General features: G+C 35.5%; 1 protein-coding gene across 1 annotated transcript in view; it reads left to right on the top strand.

Annotated features, from left to right (window-relative positions):
- Window positions 1-730: 730 nt before the first annotated feature.
- Window positions 731-23,061, top strand: part of LOC133333626 (hemicentin-1-like) — a gene marked incomplete at both ends in the record, with an annotated part of 62,472 nt that continues 40,141 nt past the window's right edge. The window contains 5 exons of the mRNA XM_061541932.1: window positions 731-876; window positions 3,863-4,068; window positions 13,875-13,988; window positions 20,003-20,206; window positions 22,565-22,716. Coding sequence (XP_061397916.1) covers window positions 731-876; window positions 3,863-4,068; window positions 13,875-13,988; window positions 20,003-20,206; window positions 22,565-22,716 — 822 coding nt within the window. The remainder of the gene's footprint in view (window positions 877-3,862; window positions 4,069-13,874; window positions 13,989-20,002; window positions 20,207-22,564; window positions 22,717-23,061) is intronic.

Here is a 23,061-nt window from a genome sequence, read left to right as displayed (position 1 = left end):
ATAGCTTAATAATCCATATCTTGTGGAGGTCCCTGAAAAATATTATGTGAAAAGATCTACGCCTTTTTGGATCCAAGCGAAAATATTTTCATTTTTTTTTATTTTCAAAAAAAAATCCTCCATCTGACCACCCACTTTTTTCTGAGTGTATAACTTCCTTGGCCAAAAAAAAACTTCTGGTCATTTATTGTTCTTTTAACTTGCAATTTATCTCGTTTGCTGTATTTCTTTTTTCTACTTTTCGTCGTTGTTGTTGCATTTCTGTTTAACTATTTGTTATTACTACGTCCCTTTCTCATTATCTTCCACTTGAATTCCCACTGCTGATGGTCTGCACTCTGGCTATGCACAAACTACAATTTGTTTTGCTAATTATACTTGAATTTTACAAATAAAAGTGCAGAATAAGAAAATGAAAATAGCCCGGTTCGCAATGAGCCTGGGTGTGTGTGTGTGTGTGTATGTGCGTCGAAAGTCAACAGCTTACAGCTGTTGCATTTACTACTAAGTTGAGGTAAAGTTTTTTTCAGTTTTTAATTAAGATAAATATTTAAGGAACAAAAAATAATTGCCTTCCTCGCATGAAGCACCTCAAAAGGGGGATCTCGAAAATAAATTAACTCTCCGGGATATTAAAATCAACATTTTTAAGCGATTTGAGTTCTGCAATTTATTCTCTTCAAAAAAATTGTGTTTGTTTTCTATCTAAAATTTTTGAATTTTTCTTCTTGTTCTCTTTCCAGGACCTCCGGTTGTAGCCGAATCAATAGTCGGCACCCATGCAAGACTGCCATGTAATGTAACCCCACCATTACTCGAAGATCGTGTGGCCTTGGTGATATGGTATAAAGTTGGACTGAAGACACCCATTTACAGGTGAGAAAACTAAACCAGATTTTTATGCCCTTCACCACACTGTGGTACAGAGTATTATGTCTTTGTGCATATGTTTGTAACAGGCAAAAGGAAACTAGATGGACACATGGTTCCTTTTGAGAATATGCATAGGATCACTTGGGGGAATCGATTCAGATTTAGATATAGCTCCGATATATTTTTGTCCGATTTTAGGTATACAGGGTTGCCCATATTCGACGGACCCATGTTTTTTTTTTTAAATCAAGGAAAAAAATAAAAAAATGGCGGTTGGCAATGTTAATCATTTAATTTGTTTATTTATCTCTCAAATGGCCGCCTCTGTCGTTGATGATATATTGTGCCCTTTTTGCTGCATTTTCCATCGTTTTTGCCAACATTTCGGAGCTCTTCTACGGTCCTTGGCTTGTTAACGTAAACCTTTGACTTCAAATATCCCCACAAGAAGAAGTCAGGCGGCATCAAATCGGGCGAACGCGGTGGCCAGTCCAAATCACCTCTTTTCGACATCAAACGGTCCGAAAACAAATTCTTCAGAACATCGATTGATATGCGACTTGTGTGCGTGGAGCGCCGTCTTGTTGAAACCAGAACTGCCTCATACGCTTTCGACGAATAATGGACATCACAAAATTGGTCATCATTTTCGCACTAACGACCCACCAAACTGTGACTTTTTCGTCATGAAGAGGCACTTCTTGAATCTCCTGAGGATTTTCAGTGGCGTAAAAACGGCAATTTTGCTTATTTACGGTGCCATTCAATGTGAAATGGGCTTCATCGGACATGATAATTTTGTTCCAAAATTGCTCGTCATCTTCGGCCATTTCGATGACCCTTTGGGCCCATTCCAATCGACGAGGCTTGTCCGCAGGCAACATTCTGTGTACCAAAGTCCCTATATATATTTCGATTTCCACGAAATTTGGTATAGGGTACTGAATTAGGTCTAGAACAATGTGTGGTAAGTTTCCTAAAAATCGGTTCAGATTTAGATATAGTTCCCATATATATTTTCGTCCGATTTAATGTAAATGGTAATCCAAAGCCCCTATATATCTTTCGATTTGCACGAAAGTTGGCACAACGTACTTAATTAGGTAAGGAAGGATGTGTGCTAAGTTTCGAGAAAATTGGTTCAAATTTAGGTATATCTCCCATATATAGTTTCGCCCGATTTTAGGTAAATGGTGTACCAAAGTCCTTATATAGCTTTCGATTTGCACGAAATTTGGTACAGCCTATTTAATTAAGTCTAGAATGATGTGTGCTAAGTTTCGTGCAAATCGGTTCTGATTTAGTTATAGCTCCCATTTATAGTTTCGGCCGATTTTAGGTAACTGGTGCATCAAAGTCCCTATATATCTTGTGATTTGCTCGGAATTGCTCGGATGTCCATATATATCCTTCGATTTGCACGAAATGTGGCACAGCGCACTGGATTAAGTATAGAAAAATGTAGCTAAGTTTCGAGAAATTCGGTTCAGGTTTATAGTCGGCCCAGTCCGACTTTACTACTTTCCTTACTGGTTTTAAGTAACTTTCTTCCTGAAAAAAATTCCATCAGTCTTTTCAATTCCTTCCTTCTCCTTCCCTTCCTCTCCATTCAATGGCAAAGTAAATTCCATTTCTTGGACCACTGGACACCATGATGACCATTCAAATATATCTCGCAGAAAAATTGCAAAAAAAAAAAAATCCACCACGTCTTTATCCTTTTCCCCGTTCAGATAATTTGATGCCAAGTGTTGTTGTCTCCACTTTCGTTGTTGTTGTTGTTCCTTCTGCCCTCATTTCGAGGCTCATTTTCATTCATTTCTTTGGCTTGCAGGCCGCCACAGAGCTGCAAAAGGGTAATAGCTTGTCATTGCTTGGCTGGGTTGTTGGTGTTGTTGTTGGCTTTTCATTAATTTGTCACAGCAAGCAAATATAGCAGCGACCAGGCGATAAAATGAGATAAATGACACAGCGGCGGCGAGGAGCAGCTGAAAAGGAAGTGGATGGCCCGCCAAAAGAAGTGGTGGAGGCAAAAAAAAAACGCGTAGATAAAAAATTCAGCGTCATTCTTTCGGGTTTCTTGCGCTAATGAGCTGCAAAACTATAGTTTTTCGGTTGGTTTTTTGTCTCCTCACTTTTTTTGGAGGATTCATTTGCAAGGACAAAGTTTTTTGTTGGTGTTTTTTCCTCCTATTGTCCTGCAAAAGGATGTGAAAAAAAATCCGTTTGTCTCCTCCTCCTTTCTTCAAAAGGAAACCGAAAAGTAATGTTGATGACAAAACTGACGATAATGATGACACTTTTCTTGCTTTATTGGGCATGTGTTGGATGGGGAGGGGGTGAATGGATAATGGACAGGACAAAAGGATAACAAATAATGGTGGGGTTTTTTCTTGCAATTTTTGTTGGCGAAAATACTGAGGAACTTGAAAAACGGAAATGGAGGTTAAATTTTAATGCAAAAACTATGCCAAAAATAAGCAGCCAAGGGAGGATGAGGAGTAGAGAACTGAGGAAGGATATTTTTTACCACCAGGATAATGATGATGATGAATTACAATTGGATCAAATGTCCATAACCAAAGAAAGCCAAGGAAAAAATGTTCGCCGTTTTATTTTGCATGGGGTCCACATCCCCCTCCCACTTCACCCCATCTTCAGACCCCCATTACCCTGTAATCTTTGGCCATTGCCACTTCAACAAGAATTCTCTCCCCAGCCAACATCAACTCATTATGGCGAATAACAACAACAAAGGGAAAAAGATATCCTTATGTGTCATTATTCCAATTGAGGATTCTTCAAGTTTTTTTTTTCTTTTTTTATTCTTCGTCTTCCCCATTTGGATGTTGATATTTGTTTTATTGTCCGACAATTGTTTTAATTTCTGCCATTCTCATTTCGACAATTCATTTTCTTTGATTTCATCTTTTTTTACTCACATCTTCTTTATTTATTTTTCTCTCTCTCTCCCTTGTCTTCTTTGCAGTGTTGATACCCGTGAATCGAACTTTTCCCATGCCACTCATTGGTCAGATGAAGCATATCGAGAACGTTTGTCCTTTGCCCTCGATGGCCGCACCGGTACACTAACCATGACAAATGCCCAACAGGAGGATACGGGCGAATATCGGTGCCGTGTCGATTTTCAAAAGAGCCCAACACGTAATTCCAAAGTTAATTTGACCGTCATAAGTAAGTATTGAATGCTACAACAACAACAGCAAAAATTTACAAACTGTTAAATACCAACAACAACAAAATAAAATTGAAGAGAAATAAGAAATAAATATCCTCAAATAAAATCGAGAAAATAAAAACATTAACATGAAGAACAATGACGAGAAATTACAAAAGGGATTCATTAACACAAAGCATACTTCGTTTACAATTTTTCTTCTGTTCGTCTACTTCTCAATGCTATCGTATGTCGATCGAATGCGGGCTGAAGTAAATTACAACAACAAAAGCAAATTGAAGTTGTTGTTGGAAAAAATTAAGATATTTATTTCAATACTTGGTGGTTCGTCTTTAAGATATTGAATGTTGAAGACATATTGAAATTTATTAAAAATTTGTCGGACTTCGAACCAGATAGTCGGACAAGGCAAAAATTCGATTCTGTACATTAACTTTGCCGTAGAAAAAATAAAGATATTTACATCAGTGCTAAGAAAGTCTTCTTGCTTTCAGAAGAATAAAAAATAGTGGATGACATATTGAAATTTGTAGCTTTAAAGTCGGAATTCGTGCAAGATAGTCAAACGAAACCAAAACTCGCTACTGAACTTTCACTTTCTGAGGAGCTAAATTCGAAACCTGTCAAAATTATGCGCTATATGAACCCTTTGGTGTAATAAAAAAACTACTAGTAAAGTAAAAACGCCATTACGTTCTAACGGTTCGAATATTCTATACCCTCCACAATGATGCTGACATCCCAAATACATAAAATCGATCGTGACTTTAATAATGAGGGTTATTACCAAACAGCAACGAATCAGGTTAGAAAATTGTGGTAGATTTTACAACATACCGAAAATATCGCTAGACGTTTGTATGGGACCTGGAGGAACATGAACTTATATTCTAAAGAATGAACAGGACATTTATATGGGGCTTATACCCAGAGATCGACTAATAGCTAAAACATTTGGTAGGACTATTTTCGACCCATGGGGAACCAAAAATATTAAATTAGAGAAGTATTGTCGGATGAGTCCAAATTCGGCCCCCTTTACAATAACACTAAAATATAACTACCACTGAAATAAGAATAACTCTTCGATAAGAACGCCTCCAGGGCTTTGATAAAAAGACGTCCACGACTGCTTTAAAAAGACCTCCAGATCTTTGATAAGAAGAGTTACAGGTATTCGATAAAATAAGCCCCAGGTCTTCGATAAAAGGAGCTCTAGGTCTTCAATAAGAAAAGCTTTAGGTCTTCGATAAGAAGAGCTCCAGGTCTTTGATGAGAAAAATTTCAGATCTTCGATAAGAAGAGCTCCTGGTATTCGATAAGAAGAGCATTATGTCTTCGATAAGAATAGTACAGGTTTTCAATAAGAATAGCTACAGATTTTCGATAAGAATAGCTCCAAGTTTTCGATAAGAAAATCTCCAGGTCTGCTATAAAAATACCTCCAGGTCTTCGATAAGATGAGCTTCAGGTCTTCGTTAATAGAGCTCCGGGTCTTCGTTAAGAAGAGCTCCATGTCTTCGATAAGAAGATCTCCAGCTCTTCTATAGGAACATGGGCTTGTATTGAATATATTCTGCAAAGAAGTTACCTACCCTGTTGCGGAGTGAAAAAAGTTCAACCACATCGTATTTGGATGCTATAACCAAAGATCGACTTCATATTAATAATTTTTGATAGGACGATTTCGATCGGAGTGAAGTTTACGCCCCCTAGTGTGTTAATGGCAATACTAAACAATATCAGAATAGGTAGATCTCTGTAAATATTTAGGTATAATACCCACCTCCGATTATACACAATAATATTGTTCGTATCAATATAGAGGACGGCCACTCCTGTTGGATATATTGTCAACTCTCCGGTACATATCTTTCCGTTATAAACAGTCATGCTTATTCCATGTCGGACCTCTTCCTCTGTGTAAAATTTCGTGATGATCGGGTCATAATGGAGGCTAGCAAAAAAAAAAAAAGATAATAATAATAAAATAAAACCCAGTAAGGAAAGTAGTAAAGGACTGGACCGACTATATGATACTCTTCATCAATATGGGTATATTCTGCAAATCGAAAAAAAATGTAGGGTCTTTGGTAATCCATAAACATAAAATAGTCGGAACGTATATATGTTGCCTATATCTAAATCTGAACCGATTTTCACGAAACTTAGCACAATTCATTCTACTTTATTACAGTGAGCTGTCTGGAATTTCTTGCAAATTGAAAGAAATATAGGGCCTTTTGTACGCTATTTATATTAAATCGAACGAGAATATATCTAAATATTAACCGACTTTCAGGAAACTTTACGCACATCATTCTAAACTCGATTCAGTACGCTATGCCAAATTTCGTGCAAATCGAAAGATATATAAGGACTTTGGTGCCCCATTCACCATAAATCGGACGAAAATATATATGGGAGATATATCAAAATCTGAACCGATTTTCTCGAAACTGGACACACGTCATTCTAGACTTAATTCAGTACGCTATACCAAATTTTGTCCAACTCGAAAGATATATAAGGACTTTGGTACACTATTTACATTAAATCGGACGAAAATATATATGGGAGCTATATCTAAATCTGGACTGATTTTCAGGAAACTTAACACACATCATTCTAGACTTAATTCATTACGCTGTGCCAAATTTCGTGCAAATCGAAAGATATGTAGGGACTTTGTTACACCATTTACATTAAATCGGACGAAAATTTATATGAGTGCTATATCTAAATCTGAACCGATTTTTCCCAATTTCAATAGGGTCCGTCCTTTGGTCAAATAAAATATACGTAAAGACATATTACCCTGTAACACAGTGTGTCGAAGGATATAAAAAGAGGTTATATGGGGACTAACACTACAAAGGGTTACAGAGAAATCGGTTGAAAGCGCGCTCAAAACCCCCAAAATACCGTAAATTAGAGGGTACCCTCATATGAGAGCTACCCGAAAAGAAATTGACATATAGTTATAATTTTTAGTGAAGAGATTTTCTACGCAGCAAGAACTCAAAGCACTATTTTACAGCCAAAGCGGTTGAAAAATGTGGTCAAAACCCCCCAATGACTGCAAATTGTGGGGTATGGGGGCTACTAGGAAAGGTGGACATAATTTATATTCAAACTTGACCTGTCTTCAGATACTCTATGAAAAATGTTGGCGATCGATTTCAATTTGTTTAGAGCCTAAAGTGATTACAACTGACAGACGGACATGCTTAGATCGTCGTAGTATTTAACGCTGATCAAAAACATATCGACGACCAAAGTTATAAGCAACAATGTACTTAGCATGGCACGTAAGATTTAAGAAACTTCCATAAATTGAGAGCTTCTGCTGAAAAACTCTCTTTTCAGACTTAGCATACTATTCTCCGGAGGCGTCGATATATACTCTATAGGATCGGAAATGAACATTTCCATGAGTTACAAACGGGAAAAAATAATATAATTAGTATGGGGTATACAAAATATATATTTACCACTGAAGGACATAGACCCCAGAAGTTGATAGTATATCCAAGAGGAGTTGTTGACCTTTAAATTTATACCAATTATATTGTCGTAGGTACTCGGATGCGGGAGTTACTCTTAAATATTTACAGGTGCTTACGAGGCGGAAATATAGCGCTGGTTGCTTTGAAATGTTCCATGAGGTTCCAGTTATTGTCAAGGACAACGCCTAAAATGTCAGGTGATGATCAGATAATAATTTTTCGGATGAAATGGATCGAAAACTTAATTATTTGTACTTTTCGAGTCGAAAGCCGAACATCACAACACAACCAACGGTGAAGAGAATCTGGACAAGTAATTAGAGGGGCTGTACTGATTATTAGTAACATGTGCTGACCTCTAGCCAGTCAAAAGTGTGCAAATATTGCCCAATCTCTTAATATTGAACAACAGAAAGTTTTCATTTTCATTTCGAAAATTTTCCAGCATATTTAAAGACATTATGAAAAGTCTACTGAATCAATTTCATATTATGTAGCTTTAAGACACTCCTATGTAATTTTTTTGGAAGAAAAAAAGAAAAATTCCTTATTGGAATAAACATTGCCTATTACAGACATTCATTGGAGAAAAATAAAGAAAAATTAATTGGAAAAAAGTCTTCCAAATAACTGTTAAATAAATTGAATTGCATATTAAGTGGATGCAAAAATTTTATAAAATATCTATTTTTTTATTATTGCAACAAACATTAAAGGATTTCCATTGAAAAAAAAACCCTTCAACTGTAACAAACACATATACACAATTATTTTCTAGGCAAAAGTGCAAAATGATTTTCAACAAAAAAGTCCACGAATACTGTTACACTTTTCCCTGAAAAATAGTACTCTCCATACACACACACCCATACACTCTCTCGCAACTTTCTTCCGGAAAAAGTTTAACCATAGTTAGGGGAGCCCATGAAGTTTTAGTTTCCTTTTCATTTCAATGGGGGTTTTCTGCTTCAACACACATACACACACCATCACATACTCGGGAACACACTTTTAAAGCCAACTTTTAAACAACATGCAACATTGCGGCAAACGAAATAATACCAAAGTTTCGAACAACTGAAGAAATATTTTCCATGTGCAGAAAATCCAAGAAAAAAAGTCGTTCAGTATTTTCCAACTTGAAAATCTCAATGTCTAGGGTAAAATAGGATCTTAAATAAAGATTTTATGCTATTAGAAAGTTTGCTGTTCAGTTTTTTTCTCGTTTCGTTTTTTTGCTTTCATTGTTATTGGAAATTGTGTTAGAAATGCAAAGTTTTGCATTTCGCTGCGGCTTAGGAAGATGTTTTTTTCCCAGTTTTTTTCTTTTTCTGGGGAACATAAAATCTCATTGTCGTAAATTTGTTGCTAGCTTTAAGCTAAAGTAAATTATTGCGTTCAGGTGGTAAGAGTGTATGTGTGTTTCGTGTCTTTTTCCAGGAACAAGAAAATTAAAACAGGTGTTTCAATGGAGTACTGGGAAAAAATATTGTTTCTAAGGTTTAATTGTTGCAGGGCTCCCTGAAAACGATGTTAAATAGTCCATGAAAAAATGTTTTTAAAAAATGTACTCCTTTGCATAGACCTTCAAAAAAAGAAATAAATAAATAAATAAAAATCAACGCTTTTTCATTGTGTCAATGCACCAATTACATAAAATCCGACGAAAATGTATATGGGGACTATATCTAAATCTGAAACGATTTTCACGAAACTTACTACACATCATTCTAGCCTTAATTCAACACGCTATATATATATATATATATATAAATCTGAACCGATTTTCACGAAACTTTGGACACATCATTCTAGACTTAATTCAGTACGCTGTACCAAATTTCGTGCAAACCGACGGATATATAGGGACTTTGGAACACCATTTACCTTAAATCGGACGAAGATATATATGGGAGCTATATCTAAATCTGAACCGATTTTCACGAAACTTTGCACACATCATTCTAGACTTAATTTAGTACGTTGTACCAAATTTCATGCAAATCGAATGGTATATAGGGACTTTGGTGCACCATTAACATGAAATCGGAGAAAACTATATATGAGAGCTATATCTAAATCTGAACCGATTTTCACGAAACTTAGCACACATCATTCTGGACCCAATTCAGTACCCTATGCCAAATTTCGCAGAAATCGAAGGATATATAGGGACTTTGGAGACCCATTTACTTTAAATCGGACGAAAATATATATGGGAGCTATATATAAATCTGACCCGATTTTCTCGAAATTTGGCACACGTCATTATTGATTTAATTCAGTACCATATGCCAAATTTCGTGCAGATCGAAAGATATTTAGGGACTTTGGCGCCCCGTTTACTTTAAATCGGACGAAAATATATACGGGAGCTATATCTAAATCTGGACCTATTTTCACGAAACTTGGCACACATCATTCAGGGCCTAATTCAGTACTCTGTACCAAATTTCGTGCAAATCGAAAGATGTAGATGGACTTTGGTGCCCCATTTACCTTAAATCGGACGAAAATATATATGGGAGCTATATCTAAATCTGAACCGATTTTTCCCAATTTCAATAGGGTTCGTCCTTGGGCCAAACAAATGAGCTGTGCCAAATTTCATCCAAGTCGGATTATAGATGCGACCTGTACTTTGTTTACAATTTAACACCAATAGACGGACGGACGGACATGCATAAATCGACTCAGAAAGTCATTCTACGCATATTCTCAAAAGGAACCATGGGTCTATCTCGTTTCGTTTTGGCTGTTACAAACATATGCACAAAGACATAATACCCTGTACCACAATGTGGTGAAGGGTATAAAAATCCGCGTTTTAACAGTCCTTGAAAAGTGATTTTGAAAAAATCTCCGGCTATTCATAGTCCTAGAAACATATAGTCCCAAAAAAAAAAAAAAAAATAATAAAAAATCCATGCCAATTGTAGGTCCTTTAAATTCATATCCACCAAATGTGGTTAATTTTATTTGTATAATAAAAACTGTTTTTGTAAATTCTCTTATATAAAATAAAATTTTAAAAATTAAACCCGAAAGCCTCGTAAAAAAGAACAGATGTATTTACACACAATCAAAGGGATTTATGTGACCCCAATAGTTTTTTGTGTCTTTACTACCAAACGCAGCAGCATCAGCAGTTCAACTATAAATTTGTTAAATAATTGTTATATAAATTACAAATCCTTTAAGCCAAAAATAAATAGCAAGTAAATTGTTTATGATACAACCTACAAAAGAAACCAACCACACACACACATCCACACCCTCCATCTCACATTCCTCTCCTTCACCAGAACAACACCCTCCGAAAGCTTGTGAGTTAGAGTTGTGCATCAACTACAAAAGGCATTGCAATAAATCCACTTTATTCTTCTTCTTCCTCTTTAAGTTTAGTTTTAACCACACATTTTTAAACCATTTTCAAACAGAACAACCAACAACCGAAAGTAGAAGAAGACCAAGACGAAGTAAGAAATATGTGCAAGGATGTAGCAGCAGCAGCAAAACCTCAAGAAAGATACAAATTTTCTTTTCTGGAAAAAAAAGAAACCCAAACGATATATGTATATATTGCACATGTGGTTATGTGCCCGAAAACGATGTGTGTCATTGTGTGTGTGTGTGTGGAGTTTTATTTACAATAAATTAAATATTTTGGGGAAAACCCAAAAGGGGCAAATATAGTTTGTTTTTACAAAACTTTAAAAAGGGTTCTTTAAAGTGTAAATGAAGAAAGCAAGTTCGTGTCATTTCTTGGAAAAATATTAAAATAATTTTTTTAACTCCTGTATTTACCTGTTAATCAATGAAAATATAAAAAGGACCAAAGATGTTTGAAGAAATATTTTTAAGGACCTAAATTTTTTTTAAATAATTTTTTTCTTCGACCTATATAAGGCGTGGATTTTTTATTATACCCTGCACAACTATGTTGTCAGGGTATTATAGCTTTGTGCAGCCCCAAAAGTTTGTACGTCGCGAAATATTTGTTCTAGACCCACCTTTAAGTATACCCATCGTCATACCTCGACCAGCTGAGTCGATCTAGACATGTGTGTCCGTCCGTCCGTCTGCCTTTCCATTGTAATTTGTAGAAACGATAGAGGCCACAGTTATGATTCTGGTCAATGGTTTTGGAAAATATTTATCGCATGAAATGGGCCAAATACTTAATTCTTGTCGGTTTTTCTGGTCGCTACAGAGGCCGCAATTATGGCCCAAAAACCGAGATGGCGGAAATATAGCGCTGATCGCAACGCTTATAATTTTCGGTGATAATCAGATAATAATTTTGGGATGAAGTGGACCGAAAATTTATTTTTTTGTGTTTTTGTTTTCGAATCGATCTATATGTTACAATTGAAAGCCCAACATCACAACATAACCCACGGTAAAAAGGGACTTATATAAGGCGTGGATTTTCTTAATATTTTTTTCCTCGACCTATATTTATAGAAAATATTTTTAAGAGACCTAAATAAGGCGTGAATTTTTATACCCTTTACCACACTGTCGTACAGGGTATTATGTCTTTGTCAGGTTCCTTTTGAGAATATGCATAGAATCACTTTCTGAATCGATGTATGCATGTCCGTTCGTCTATCCGTCTGTAGATGTTAAATTGTGAACAAAGTACAGGTCGCATTTATGAACCGATTTGGATGAAATTTGGCACAGTTCACTTAATTGGCCCAGGGACGAACCCTATTGAAATATTTGTCCGATTGAGATAAAATATTGCACATATAGTTTCGTCCGATTTTTTGTGAATGATTCACCAAACTGCCAATATTTGCACGACTGGAACAAAATTCTTCACACAGTACTGAATTAGGTACAGACTAATGTCTGCCAAGTTTTGTTAAAAACGGTTCAGATTTAGATTTTAGCTCCCATATATAGTTTCGTCCGATTTTATGTGAATGATTCACCAAACTGCCAATATTTGTCCAATTGGGACAAAATTTTTCACAGAGTACTGTCTTAGGTCCAGTCTGATATCTGCCAAGTTTTGTTAAAATCGGTTCAGATTTAGATATAGCTCCCATATATAGTTTTGTCCGATTTTTGTGAATAATGCTTCAAACTCCCAATATTTGTCCGATTGAGACAAAATTTTGCACAGAGTATTGAATTAGGTTCAGATTGATGTCTGCGAAGTTTAGTTAAAATCGGTTCAGATTTAGATATAGCTCCCATATATAGTTTTGTCCGATTTTTTGTAAATGGTGCAAAGTAACTATATATATATATATATATATATATATATTAACACGACTTGAAAGACGTTATTCGGTTTTGTTGAAATTGGTGCAGATGCAGCCATAGCTTCCATATGTAGTTCGAACGGTTGTCTGATTGAAATTAAATTTTTAACAGTGCGGCGTACCGAATAGCGTGTATCAATTGTGCTATAAATCGTTATTCATAAATTTGTTCCATAGTACGCAGACGACTCTAAATCTGCCCGAAAAAAATTACATTTATCATAGGTTGCAGAATGACATGAGTATGTTCCTTCGAGTGATGAAGAGAATCATATGGTGGATTTTTAATAATATTTTTCTACGACCTTCATAAGGAGTAGATTTTTAATAATATTTTTTTAGGACCTTTAAAATCATATTTTTCTGCGACCTTCATAAGGAGTAGATTTTTAAAATCATATTTTTCTAACACCTTCATAAGGAGTAGATTTTTAAAATCATATTTTTCTAGGACCTTCATAAGGAATAGATTTTTTAAATCGTATTTTTCTGCGACCTTCATAAGGAGTAGATTTTAAAAATAATATTTTTCTAGGACCTCCATCATATTTTTCTAGGACCTTCATAAGGAGTAGATTTTTAAAATCATATTTTTCTAGGACCTTCATAAGGAATAGATTTTTTAAATCGTATTTTTTTCCGACCTTCTTAAGGAGTAGATTTTTAAAACAATATTTTTCTAGGACCTCCACAAGGAGTAGATTTTCAATGTAAATATTTTTCAAGGACCTCCACAGGGAGTAGATTTTTAAAGTAAATATTTTTCTAAAAATTTTAAATATTTTAGCTGCTTTAGTTCTATTTTTAATATTTTTTTCCAAGGTCACTTTATGTATTCATGTAAATGACTTAAGGACATTTGCTGCTCTAAATCCTATTTTTCTCCTAACAACCTTTGTTGCCACTTACCTACAATTCTATTATTGTTGTGATTTGTAATGCTTCATTTGTGTCTGATATGGTATTTACTAACAACGACTGTTTTGTGTCTCTGTTTCTTCTATTTGTTTCCAGTTCCACCCGAATCGATTACAATACTGGATCACAAAGGTACAACAATAAAGGATCATGTTTTGGGTCCATACAATGAAGGTGCCATAATAAATATAACTTGTGTGGCTATTGGTGGTAAGTTTGGCTATTGTTGTTGTTGTTATTGTATTGTATTTAACCATTTTGTTATTTGAATTGAAAAATAATAACAATGAGAGTGTTAAAGGACCTGGGTGGGAGAGGATAATAACAATAAAAGGATTGTGATGTTACAATACGAAGAAAAATAGAATGGGATTTTTATTTGTTTTGCAACAGTATCATGTCTCTGAATTGTGGAGACTTTTATATGGAAATTAAAAATGTAAAAAGGGAGGGAGGGGGAATATTTAATTTCAAATATGTATTTAAAAAGGACCTCTTTGTACTTCTTTAAATATTTTCTTTTTGAAATTGTGTACCCTCTTTTTTGTTTTAGTTTCATTTCCAATAGTCACTTTGGAATGATATATCGTATCTATCGTTTTTGTCAACAAAGGATGTCTGTTGTTTTCTTTTTTTTCAAAATATTTTCCCACCTATATTGATACTCTTATGCTCTAAGTATTCCAACCCCATGCCGTCTTCCTCCCCCCTTCCTATATATTTCAAAATCACATAAATCCCAACATAACAAATAAATCTTCAATACACTTTATCAAACACACTCACACACACACACACATCTTTACACACATATCACTTTCATCAAACAGCAACAAAGCAAAGTTAAATACTTGAAAAATCAAATCATAAACAAAAGTTGGCAAAGCAGACCGAACGACAGACAGGCGGACAGACACCACTGACAGGGACAACCTAAGTGACAGCTAAGAAGAAAGGCAACAACAACAACAGAAAATATAAAATAAAAATAAACAAAAACCATTTTTTGAAATACAATACCGTTGTATGCGTGACAAAGGACATGACAAGAAAAATACAAACATCTTTGGCTAAGCTATCACTTCATCGGAACACTTTCCCCCCACCCTTGATACAGGAGATAAACTCACAACAAAGACGGGGTACTTTTCAGAGGAACACAAGGACATATCTACAGGACAACTGAAAGCTGTGATTTATTTTGCAGTCCAAGTTATATGAAGGACCTACGCAAGATGCAGATTTTTTAAATAATTTTTTTTGGAAGACCTATATAAGGCGTCGATTTTTTAAATATTTTTTCTATACACCGACCTACATAAGGCGTGGATTTTTTAAATAAGTTTTCTAGAGACCTATATGAGGCATGAGTTTTTATACCCTACACAACTATGCTGTCAGGGTATTATAGCTTTGTGCAGGCCCAAGAGTTTGTAATACCGCGAAATATTGGTCCTAGACCCACCTATAAGTATACCGATCGTCATATCTCAACTAGCTGAGTTGATCTAGACATGTGTGTCCGTCCGTCTGTCCATTATAATTTATAAACACCATACAGGCCACAGTTATGGACCTATCTTCATGAAATTTTGCTTGTAGGCTGGGTTCTGGCCAATGAAGACCCCTATTGTTTTTGGTAAATATCGGTTAATATTTAGGGGATGAAATGGACCAAATACTTATTTTTGTCGGTTTTTCTGGTCGCTACATAGACCGCAATTATGGCCCGAATATTGCGAAATTTTACATGAAGGGGATCGGGCCAAAAAATAAGCATGCCTGTTTTGATAAATATCGGTCAACATTTAGCGTGTCAAATGGACCCTGGCTTTTGTGAGAAAAATGACAAAATTTGTACTCTATGGCTGTTGATAGTATGCCCAAGAGGTGTGGTCGACCTTTAAATTGATACCAATTATGTTCGTATGTACTCAGATGTGGGAGTTACACGTAAATATTTACTGGTGCTTAAGTATTCAGATATTATTTAGTAACCCATTACCACACTGGAGAGCGGAAATATAGCGCCGATCGCTTTGAAATATTTCATGAGGTTCCAGTTATGGTCAAGGACAGCGCCTATAATTTTCGGTGATGATCAGATAATAATTTTGGGATGAAGTGGACCGAAATCATATTTGTTTGTGTGTGTGTTTGTGTTGTTTTTTCGAGCCGATCTATAGGCCACAATTGAATGCCCAACATCACAACATAACCCATGGTAAAGAGAATCTGAATAAGTACAGCCCTTGTAAAAAGAATCTGGACAAATGCAGCCCTCGTCAACTAAATATTAGAAATATATGTTGACATCTAGTCGGTCAAGAGGGTGCAAATATTGCGAAATATTACACAAGCTCAGAATATAGAACAACAGAAAGTTAGATTTTCGTGGAAGTTGTGTAGGGTATCATATGGTCGGCACTAGTCGGACGGTGCCGACCATATGATACTGCTCAGCTCACTGGTTCAAATAAATTGTAAACAAAGTACAGGTCGCATTTATTATTCGAATTGGATGGAATTTGGTAAAGCTCATTCAATTGGCCGAAGGACGAACCCTATTGAAATTGAGAAAAATCGGTTCAGATTCTCGATCGATTTAAGGTAAATGGTGCACTAAAGTTCCTAAATGTCTTTCAATTTGCACCAAATTTGGTATAGCGTTCTGAATTATGTCTACAACGATGTGTGCTAAATTTCGTGAAAATCGGTTCAGATTTAAATATAGCTCCCATATATATCTTGGTCCGATTTAAGGCAAATGGTGCACCAAAGTCCCTATATATCTTTCGATTTGCACGAAATTTGGCACAGCGTACTGAATTAAGCCTAGAATGGTGTGTGTCAAGTTTTCTGAAAATCGGTTCAGATTTGGATATAGCTCCCATATATATTTTCGTCCGATCTTAGGTAAATAGTCCACTAAAGTCCCTATATATCTCTCAATTTGCACGAAATTTGGCATGGCGTACTGAATTAAGTATAGAATGATGTATGCAAAGTTTCGTGAAAAGCGGTTCAGATGTAGATATAGCTCCCATATATATATTCATCCCATTTAATGTAAATGGTGCACCGAAGTCCCTATATATATTTCGATTTGCACGAACTTTGGCCTATCGTACTGAATTGAGTGTAGAATGATGTATGTTAAATTTCGTGAATATCGGTTCAGATTTAGATATAGCTCCCATATATAGTTTCTCCCGATTTTAGGTAAATAGTCCACTAAAGTCCCTATATATCTTTCGATTTGCACGAAATTTGGCACAGCCTACTGAATTCAGCCTCGAATGATGTGTGCTAAGTTTCGTGAAATTCGGTTTATATTTAGATATAGCCCCCGTATATATTTTCATCCGATTTAATGTAAATGGTGCACCAAAGTCCCTAAATGTATTTCGATTTGCACTAAATTTGGCACAGCGTACTGAATTAAGGCTAGAAGTATGTGTGCTTAGTTTCGTGAAAATCGGTTCAGATTTACATATAGCTCCCATATATTTTTTCGTCCGATTTAAGGTAAATAGTGCACCAAAGTCCCTAAATAATTTTCGATTTGCTCGAAATTTGGCACAGCGTACTGAATTAAGCCTAGAATGATGTGTACTAAGTTTCGTGACAATAGGTTTCGAGTTAGATATAGCTCCCATATATATTTCCGTCCGATTTTATGTAAATGGTGCACCTAAGTCCCTATATACTCTTCGATTTGCATAAAATTTGGCACAGCGTACTAAATTAAGCACAGAATGATGTGTGCTATGTTTCGGGAAAATCGGTTTAGAGTTAGATATAGCTCTCATATATTTAGGCATAGCTCCCATATAAGGGTACCCTTCAATTTTCGGTATTTTGAGGTTCTTGAGCGCGTTTTTCAACTGAATTCGCTAAAATTTGGTATATTGAGTTATTATTGGATAGCAAATCTCTTCACAGAAAATTATAAATATAGGTCCATATTTTCGGACAGACCCCATATAAGGGAACCCCCAATTTTCAGTATTTTGAAGTTCTTGAGCGCGTTTTTCAACCGAATTCGCTGAAATTTGGTACATTGGGTTCTTTTTTGGGTACCAAATGTTAAAAATTATATATATATATAGGTCCACTCTTTCTGGTAGCCCCCATATAAGGGTACCTCCCAATTTCCAGTTTTTGGGGGGTTTTTACGGATTTTTTCACCGAATTGGCTGTAATTTAGTAATTTAAGTTGTTTTTGGGTAGCAAATCTCTCCACAAAAAATTATAAATATAGGTCAATTTTTTCGAGTAGCCCCCATATAAGGGTACCCCCAATTTTCGATATTTTGATACCTCCTGAAGGAAAGAATTGAGATAAGCAATTACTATGTAATCTAAATTACAGTAGTTTGAGGATTTTATACTCCACCATGCGTTATCGGTATCAGCCCACTTTTTGGACCTTACAGGTTTTAGGAAAAACCCCCTTTAAAAATTGCTGAAGTTTGTATTTGGTGTACATAATGGTTTACATAAATCGGTATAGAGAATTATCGATATATGCCCACTTTTTGGTATGTTGCCCTTATTTTCATTGCATGTATCTCTGTATAACTATGGTGGAGGGTATTTAAAGTTCGGCCCGACCGAACTTAACGCTTTTTCACTTGTTATCCTTCGATTTGCACGAAATTTGGCATAGCGTACTGAATATTCGTCCGATTTTACATAAATGGGGTTAAATCAAATTTTTAACAAAATTTTGATATACATAATTTTCAATAAATTTGTCCTATGGTACGCAGACGACTCTAAATCTGCCCAAATTAAATTAAATGTATCATAGGTTGCAAAAAGACATGAGTAGGTACCTTCGAGGGAAAAATTGGCATGCAATTTTAAGGTCCACTAAGTCTTGGATTTTTTGAAATATTTGTTTTTATTGGTCCTTATCCTTTTTATTATCCCTTTCATGTTTCGGACAGTAATTCCGATTTTATTCGACCACTTCTTCCCTTTCTTAAAGTATTTTTACGCTTCATTGAAGTGTCATTGTATTGTGGGTATTGTTGTTTTTTTTATTATTTCGTCTTTGCATTGTTTGTTTGACAATTTTTATGTTTTGTTTTGTTTGTGTTTCGTCTCTGTTTCGTTGTTGTTCTGCGATAGTATTGGTATAGGTCCTTTCCTGTCGTCGTCAATGTTCACATGTGGCCATGACTGTCTGTTTACTTTTTTGCTGTTGTTTTTCTATATATGTCTGTCCGTCCGTTCGTCCAGCTCTCTCCCTTACTGTCTATCAATCGAGGTTATTTGTCTGTTGTTAAAGCTTTGCATCTTTTTTTTTGTTTGTGTGTGTGTGCCATGTTTAAGGATCTCAATGTCAGTTTCACAATCGTTGAAGTGTTTGGCATTTAAACTGTATATGGCTGTGTTATTTAACTATGTCTGTCTCTGTATATGTAAGTGAACACAAGTGTTTACTTGGCCATTATATACCCATACACAAACACAAATTGCGTCATTGTGTTTGTTGGTGTGTGTGTGTAGAACACTTGAAAATGTCAAAAAGCTTAAATATATAAACACACAATAAATTAAACAACACTGAGAGAGAGAGAGTGCTCTATAAAAAAAATTGTGGTGGTGGTGATGATGATGATGATGATGACAAATGAAAGTGCTTCAAATGCATTTTAATGGGAAAAGGGGAGGGTGCAGGGTAAAAAATTAAATTTATTTAAAGATCTAAAAATAAAATTGAAATTTTTTCACGGCATATAAGTATGCGTGTTTATTTTACAAAAAACTTACAATTTGGCGTGAATTGTTAAAAATATTTGTTCATAGCCTTCCATTAGGCGTGCATTTTTCAAAATATTTTTATAGCCTATCCTTAGGCGTGAATTTTGTTAAAACTATTTTTTATAGCCTATCCTTATGCGTGGAGATTTAAAATATATTTTTTCAAAGCCTAATGTTAGGATTGGATTTTTGGATTTTTAAAAATATGTTTTCAAGGTCTACACAAGGCGTGGATTTTTAAAAATATGTTCTCAAGGTCTACCATAAGTTTCAAGGCCTACAATAAGGCGTGCATTTTTAAAAATATGTTTTCATGCTTTGAATTGCTTCAAGGGTTACCCTTCTCTCCTCACACTCTTCTTCGATTTTGGATATTATAATTATTTGCCACACATTATATAATAAATATATTTTAATATTTTTTTTCCCCATCATTCATCCATTTACAGGTTCACCACAACCACGCGTTACCTGGTGGCGTGAAAATACACTGCTTGACGGCTCATCACATCCATTGTCAGATCGTCGTGTCGGCAATATCCTTTCACTGGGCAAATTGAAACGCAGCAATTTGAACATGCAGCTAACGTGCGTGGCAGCCAACAATAATATCACGGTGCCAATAACAAACACCGTGACATTGGACATGAACTGTAAGTGTGAACACAAAAAAGAATATTTCAAACACTTTTATTGGAAAAAATTAAAAAATATAACAAACACAGAGTAAATGTTAGTTTTTGTGACAGCTTAAAATGGGCAAGAGAGGGGGAAATTTAAACCAGTAAGGAAAGTAGTAAAGTCGGACTGGGCCGACTATATGATACCCTTCGTCACTTTGGGTATATTCAACAGATGAACCCTAACAGGCGTCGCATTTTTAAAGGACCAGTAAAATGAAATTGGATCCTCCATAAACATGCCATTCTGCAACCAATACTAAATTTGTCATTTGGTCAGCTATAGAAGCTATATCTAAATCTGAACCGATTTTAGGAAACTTAACACGCATCATTCTAGATCTAATTCATTACACTGTGCCAAATTTCTACATATGTATCCTAACAGACGACGCGTTTTTGTTATATATCTATATCTGAACCGATTTCAGGGAAACTTGCCAGAGACTTATTTATATTACATCAGAACGTTGTGTCAATCGGTGTAGCTATGGAAATTTTCGTGAAGCTTAGCAACAACATTCTAGACTTAATTCAGTCCCCTATACCAAAATTCGTGCAAATCTAAAGATATATAAGGATTTTGCTGCACCTATTACATAAAATCGAACGAAAATATATATGGGAGCTATATCTAAATCTGAACCGGTTTTCACGAAACTTTGCACGCGTCATTCTAGCCTTAATTCAGTACGCTATGACAAATTTCGTGCAAATCGAATAATCTTCAGCGACTTTGGTACACAATTTACCTTAAATCGGACGAAGATATATATGGGAGCTATATCTAAATCTGAACCAATTTTCAAAAAAATTTGCAGACATCATTCTAGACCATATTCATTACGCTGTGCCAAATTTCGTGCAAGTCAAAAGATTTCCAGCGGCTTTAATGGACTATTTACCTAAAATCGGGCGAAGCTATATATGAGGGCTATATCTAAATCTGAACCAATTTTCATGAAACTTTGCGCACATCATTCTAGACTTAATTCAGTAGGCTATGCCAAATTTCGTGTAAATCGAAAGATATATTGGGGCTTTGATGCACCATTTACCTTAAATCGGACGAAAATATATATGGGAGCTATATCTAAATCTGAACCAATTTTTCCCAATTTCAATAGGGTTCGTCATTGTGCCAAACAAATGAGCTGTGCCAAATTTCATCCAATTCGGATCATAAATGCGACCTGCAATTTGTTTACAATTTAACATGGACAGACGGACAGAGGGACGGACGGACATGCACAAATCGTCACAGAAAGTGATTCTATGCATATTTTCAAAAGGAATCATTGGTCAATATCGATTATTTCTGGCTGTTACAAACATATGCACAAAGACATAATACTATGTACCACAGTGTGGTGAAGGGTATAATCAATTAATTTTTATACTCTTCACCACACACGGGTACAGGGTATTATGTCTTTGTGCATATGTTTTTAACAGGAAAAATAATGGAGATAGACCCATGGTTCATTTTGGGAATATGCATAGAATCACTTTCTGAGTCGATTTATGCATGTCCGTCCGTCCGTCTGTCCATGTTCAATTGTAAACAAAGTACAGGTCGCATTTATGATTCGAATTCGATGGAATTTGGCACAGCTCATTTATTTGGTCCAAGGACGAACCCTATTGAAATTGGGAAAAATCGGTTCTTATTTAGATATAGCTCCGATATATATATATTCGTCCGATTTTATGTAAATGGTGCAAGATTTGCACGAAATTTGGAATAGCGTACTAAATTAAGCCTTGAGTTAGGTTTCGTGAAAATCGGTTCAGATTTAGATATAGCTCCCATATATATTTGCGTCCTATTTCATGTAAATTATGCACCAAAGCCCCTTTATATCCTTCGATTTGCACGAAATTTGGCAAAGCGTACTTAATTAAGTCTAGAACGATGTGTGTTAAATTCTGTGAAAATCGGTTTAGATTTATATATAGCTACCACATATAGATTATATTTTTAACAACGCGGCGTACCGAATAGCGTGTATCAATTTTGCTATAAATCGTTTTCCATAAATTTTTCGCCATGTTACGCAGACGGCTCTAAATCTGCTCGAATGAAATTTAAGTTAGGATAGGTTGGAGAAAGAGGGAGCATAGACATGCAATTGTTAGGATACATATGCAATTGTTAGGATACATACCCAAAGTGGTGAAGGGTATCATATAGTCGGTCCAGTCCCACTTTACTACTTTCTTACTGGTTTTAAGGGTATAAATTGAGGCCCGGAGTTTTAAAAGATATTTTTAGGGCATACATACATAGGTGAGAATTTTTAAAAACTTATTTTTTTCTTCTCTTTCTAGTACGCCCCCTGTTCGTAAAACTCCAAGGAGAAAATCGCCCCTTATCTGCGGGGAATTCCTATCAGCTGAGTTGTGTTGTCACTGGTTCGCGGCCGGCACCTACTATCACCTGGTGGAAGGGTAGTACACCAATGAAGAATACTCATGAAATTGTAAGTACCATTAAATGTAGGTTTTATATATTACAAATTTAATCTTATATATAAAGAAAATCCCCTTCCTCATTCTCCACTTTTTCCTGTCGCACAAAAAAATGTGCTCCAATTTTTTCGTTTTCTTCTTTTTTCTGGTTTCTCTATCTTCCTACCCACAATTGATGAATGGTATCTTCTGCCAGATTGTTTATCCCAACAGCAGCAGTCACTCTTCATTCATCCATCCATCGATCCATCCAACGAAACCGCCAAGCAAACCAACCATGCAGTTATTCATTCAAAAGTTAAATCAAGCCAATCTCAGCTCCACTTCATTTCGGTTTCGGTTTTTTTCTTTCGTTT

The sequence above is a fragment of the Musca vetustissima genome, unplaced genomic scaffold (genome assembly GCF_032173495.1).
Source record: "Musca vetustissima isolate MV318-11 ecotype Yass unplaced genomic scaffold, APGP_CSIRO_Mvet_v1 utg12378, whole genome shotgun sequence".
NCBI classification, from domain to species: domain Eukaryota; kingdom Metazoa; phylum Arthropoda; class Insecta; order Diptera; family Muscidae; genus Musca; species Musca vetustissima.
This window is presented reverse-complemented; position numbering and strand designations above follow the sequence as displayed.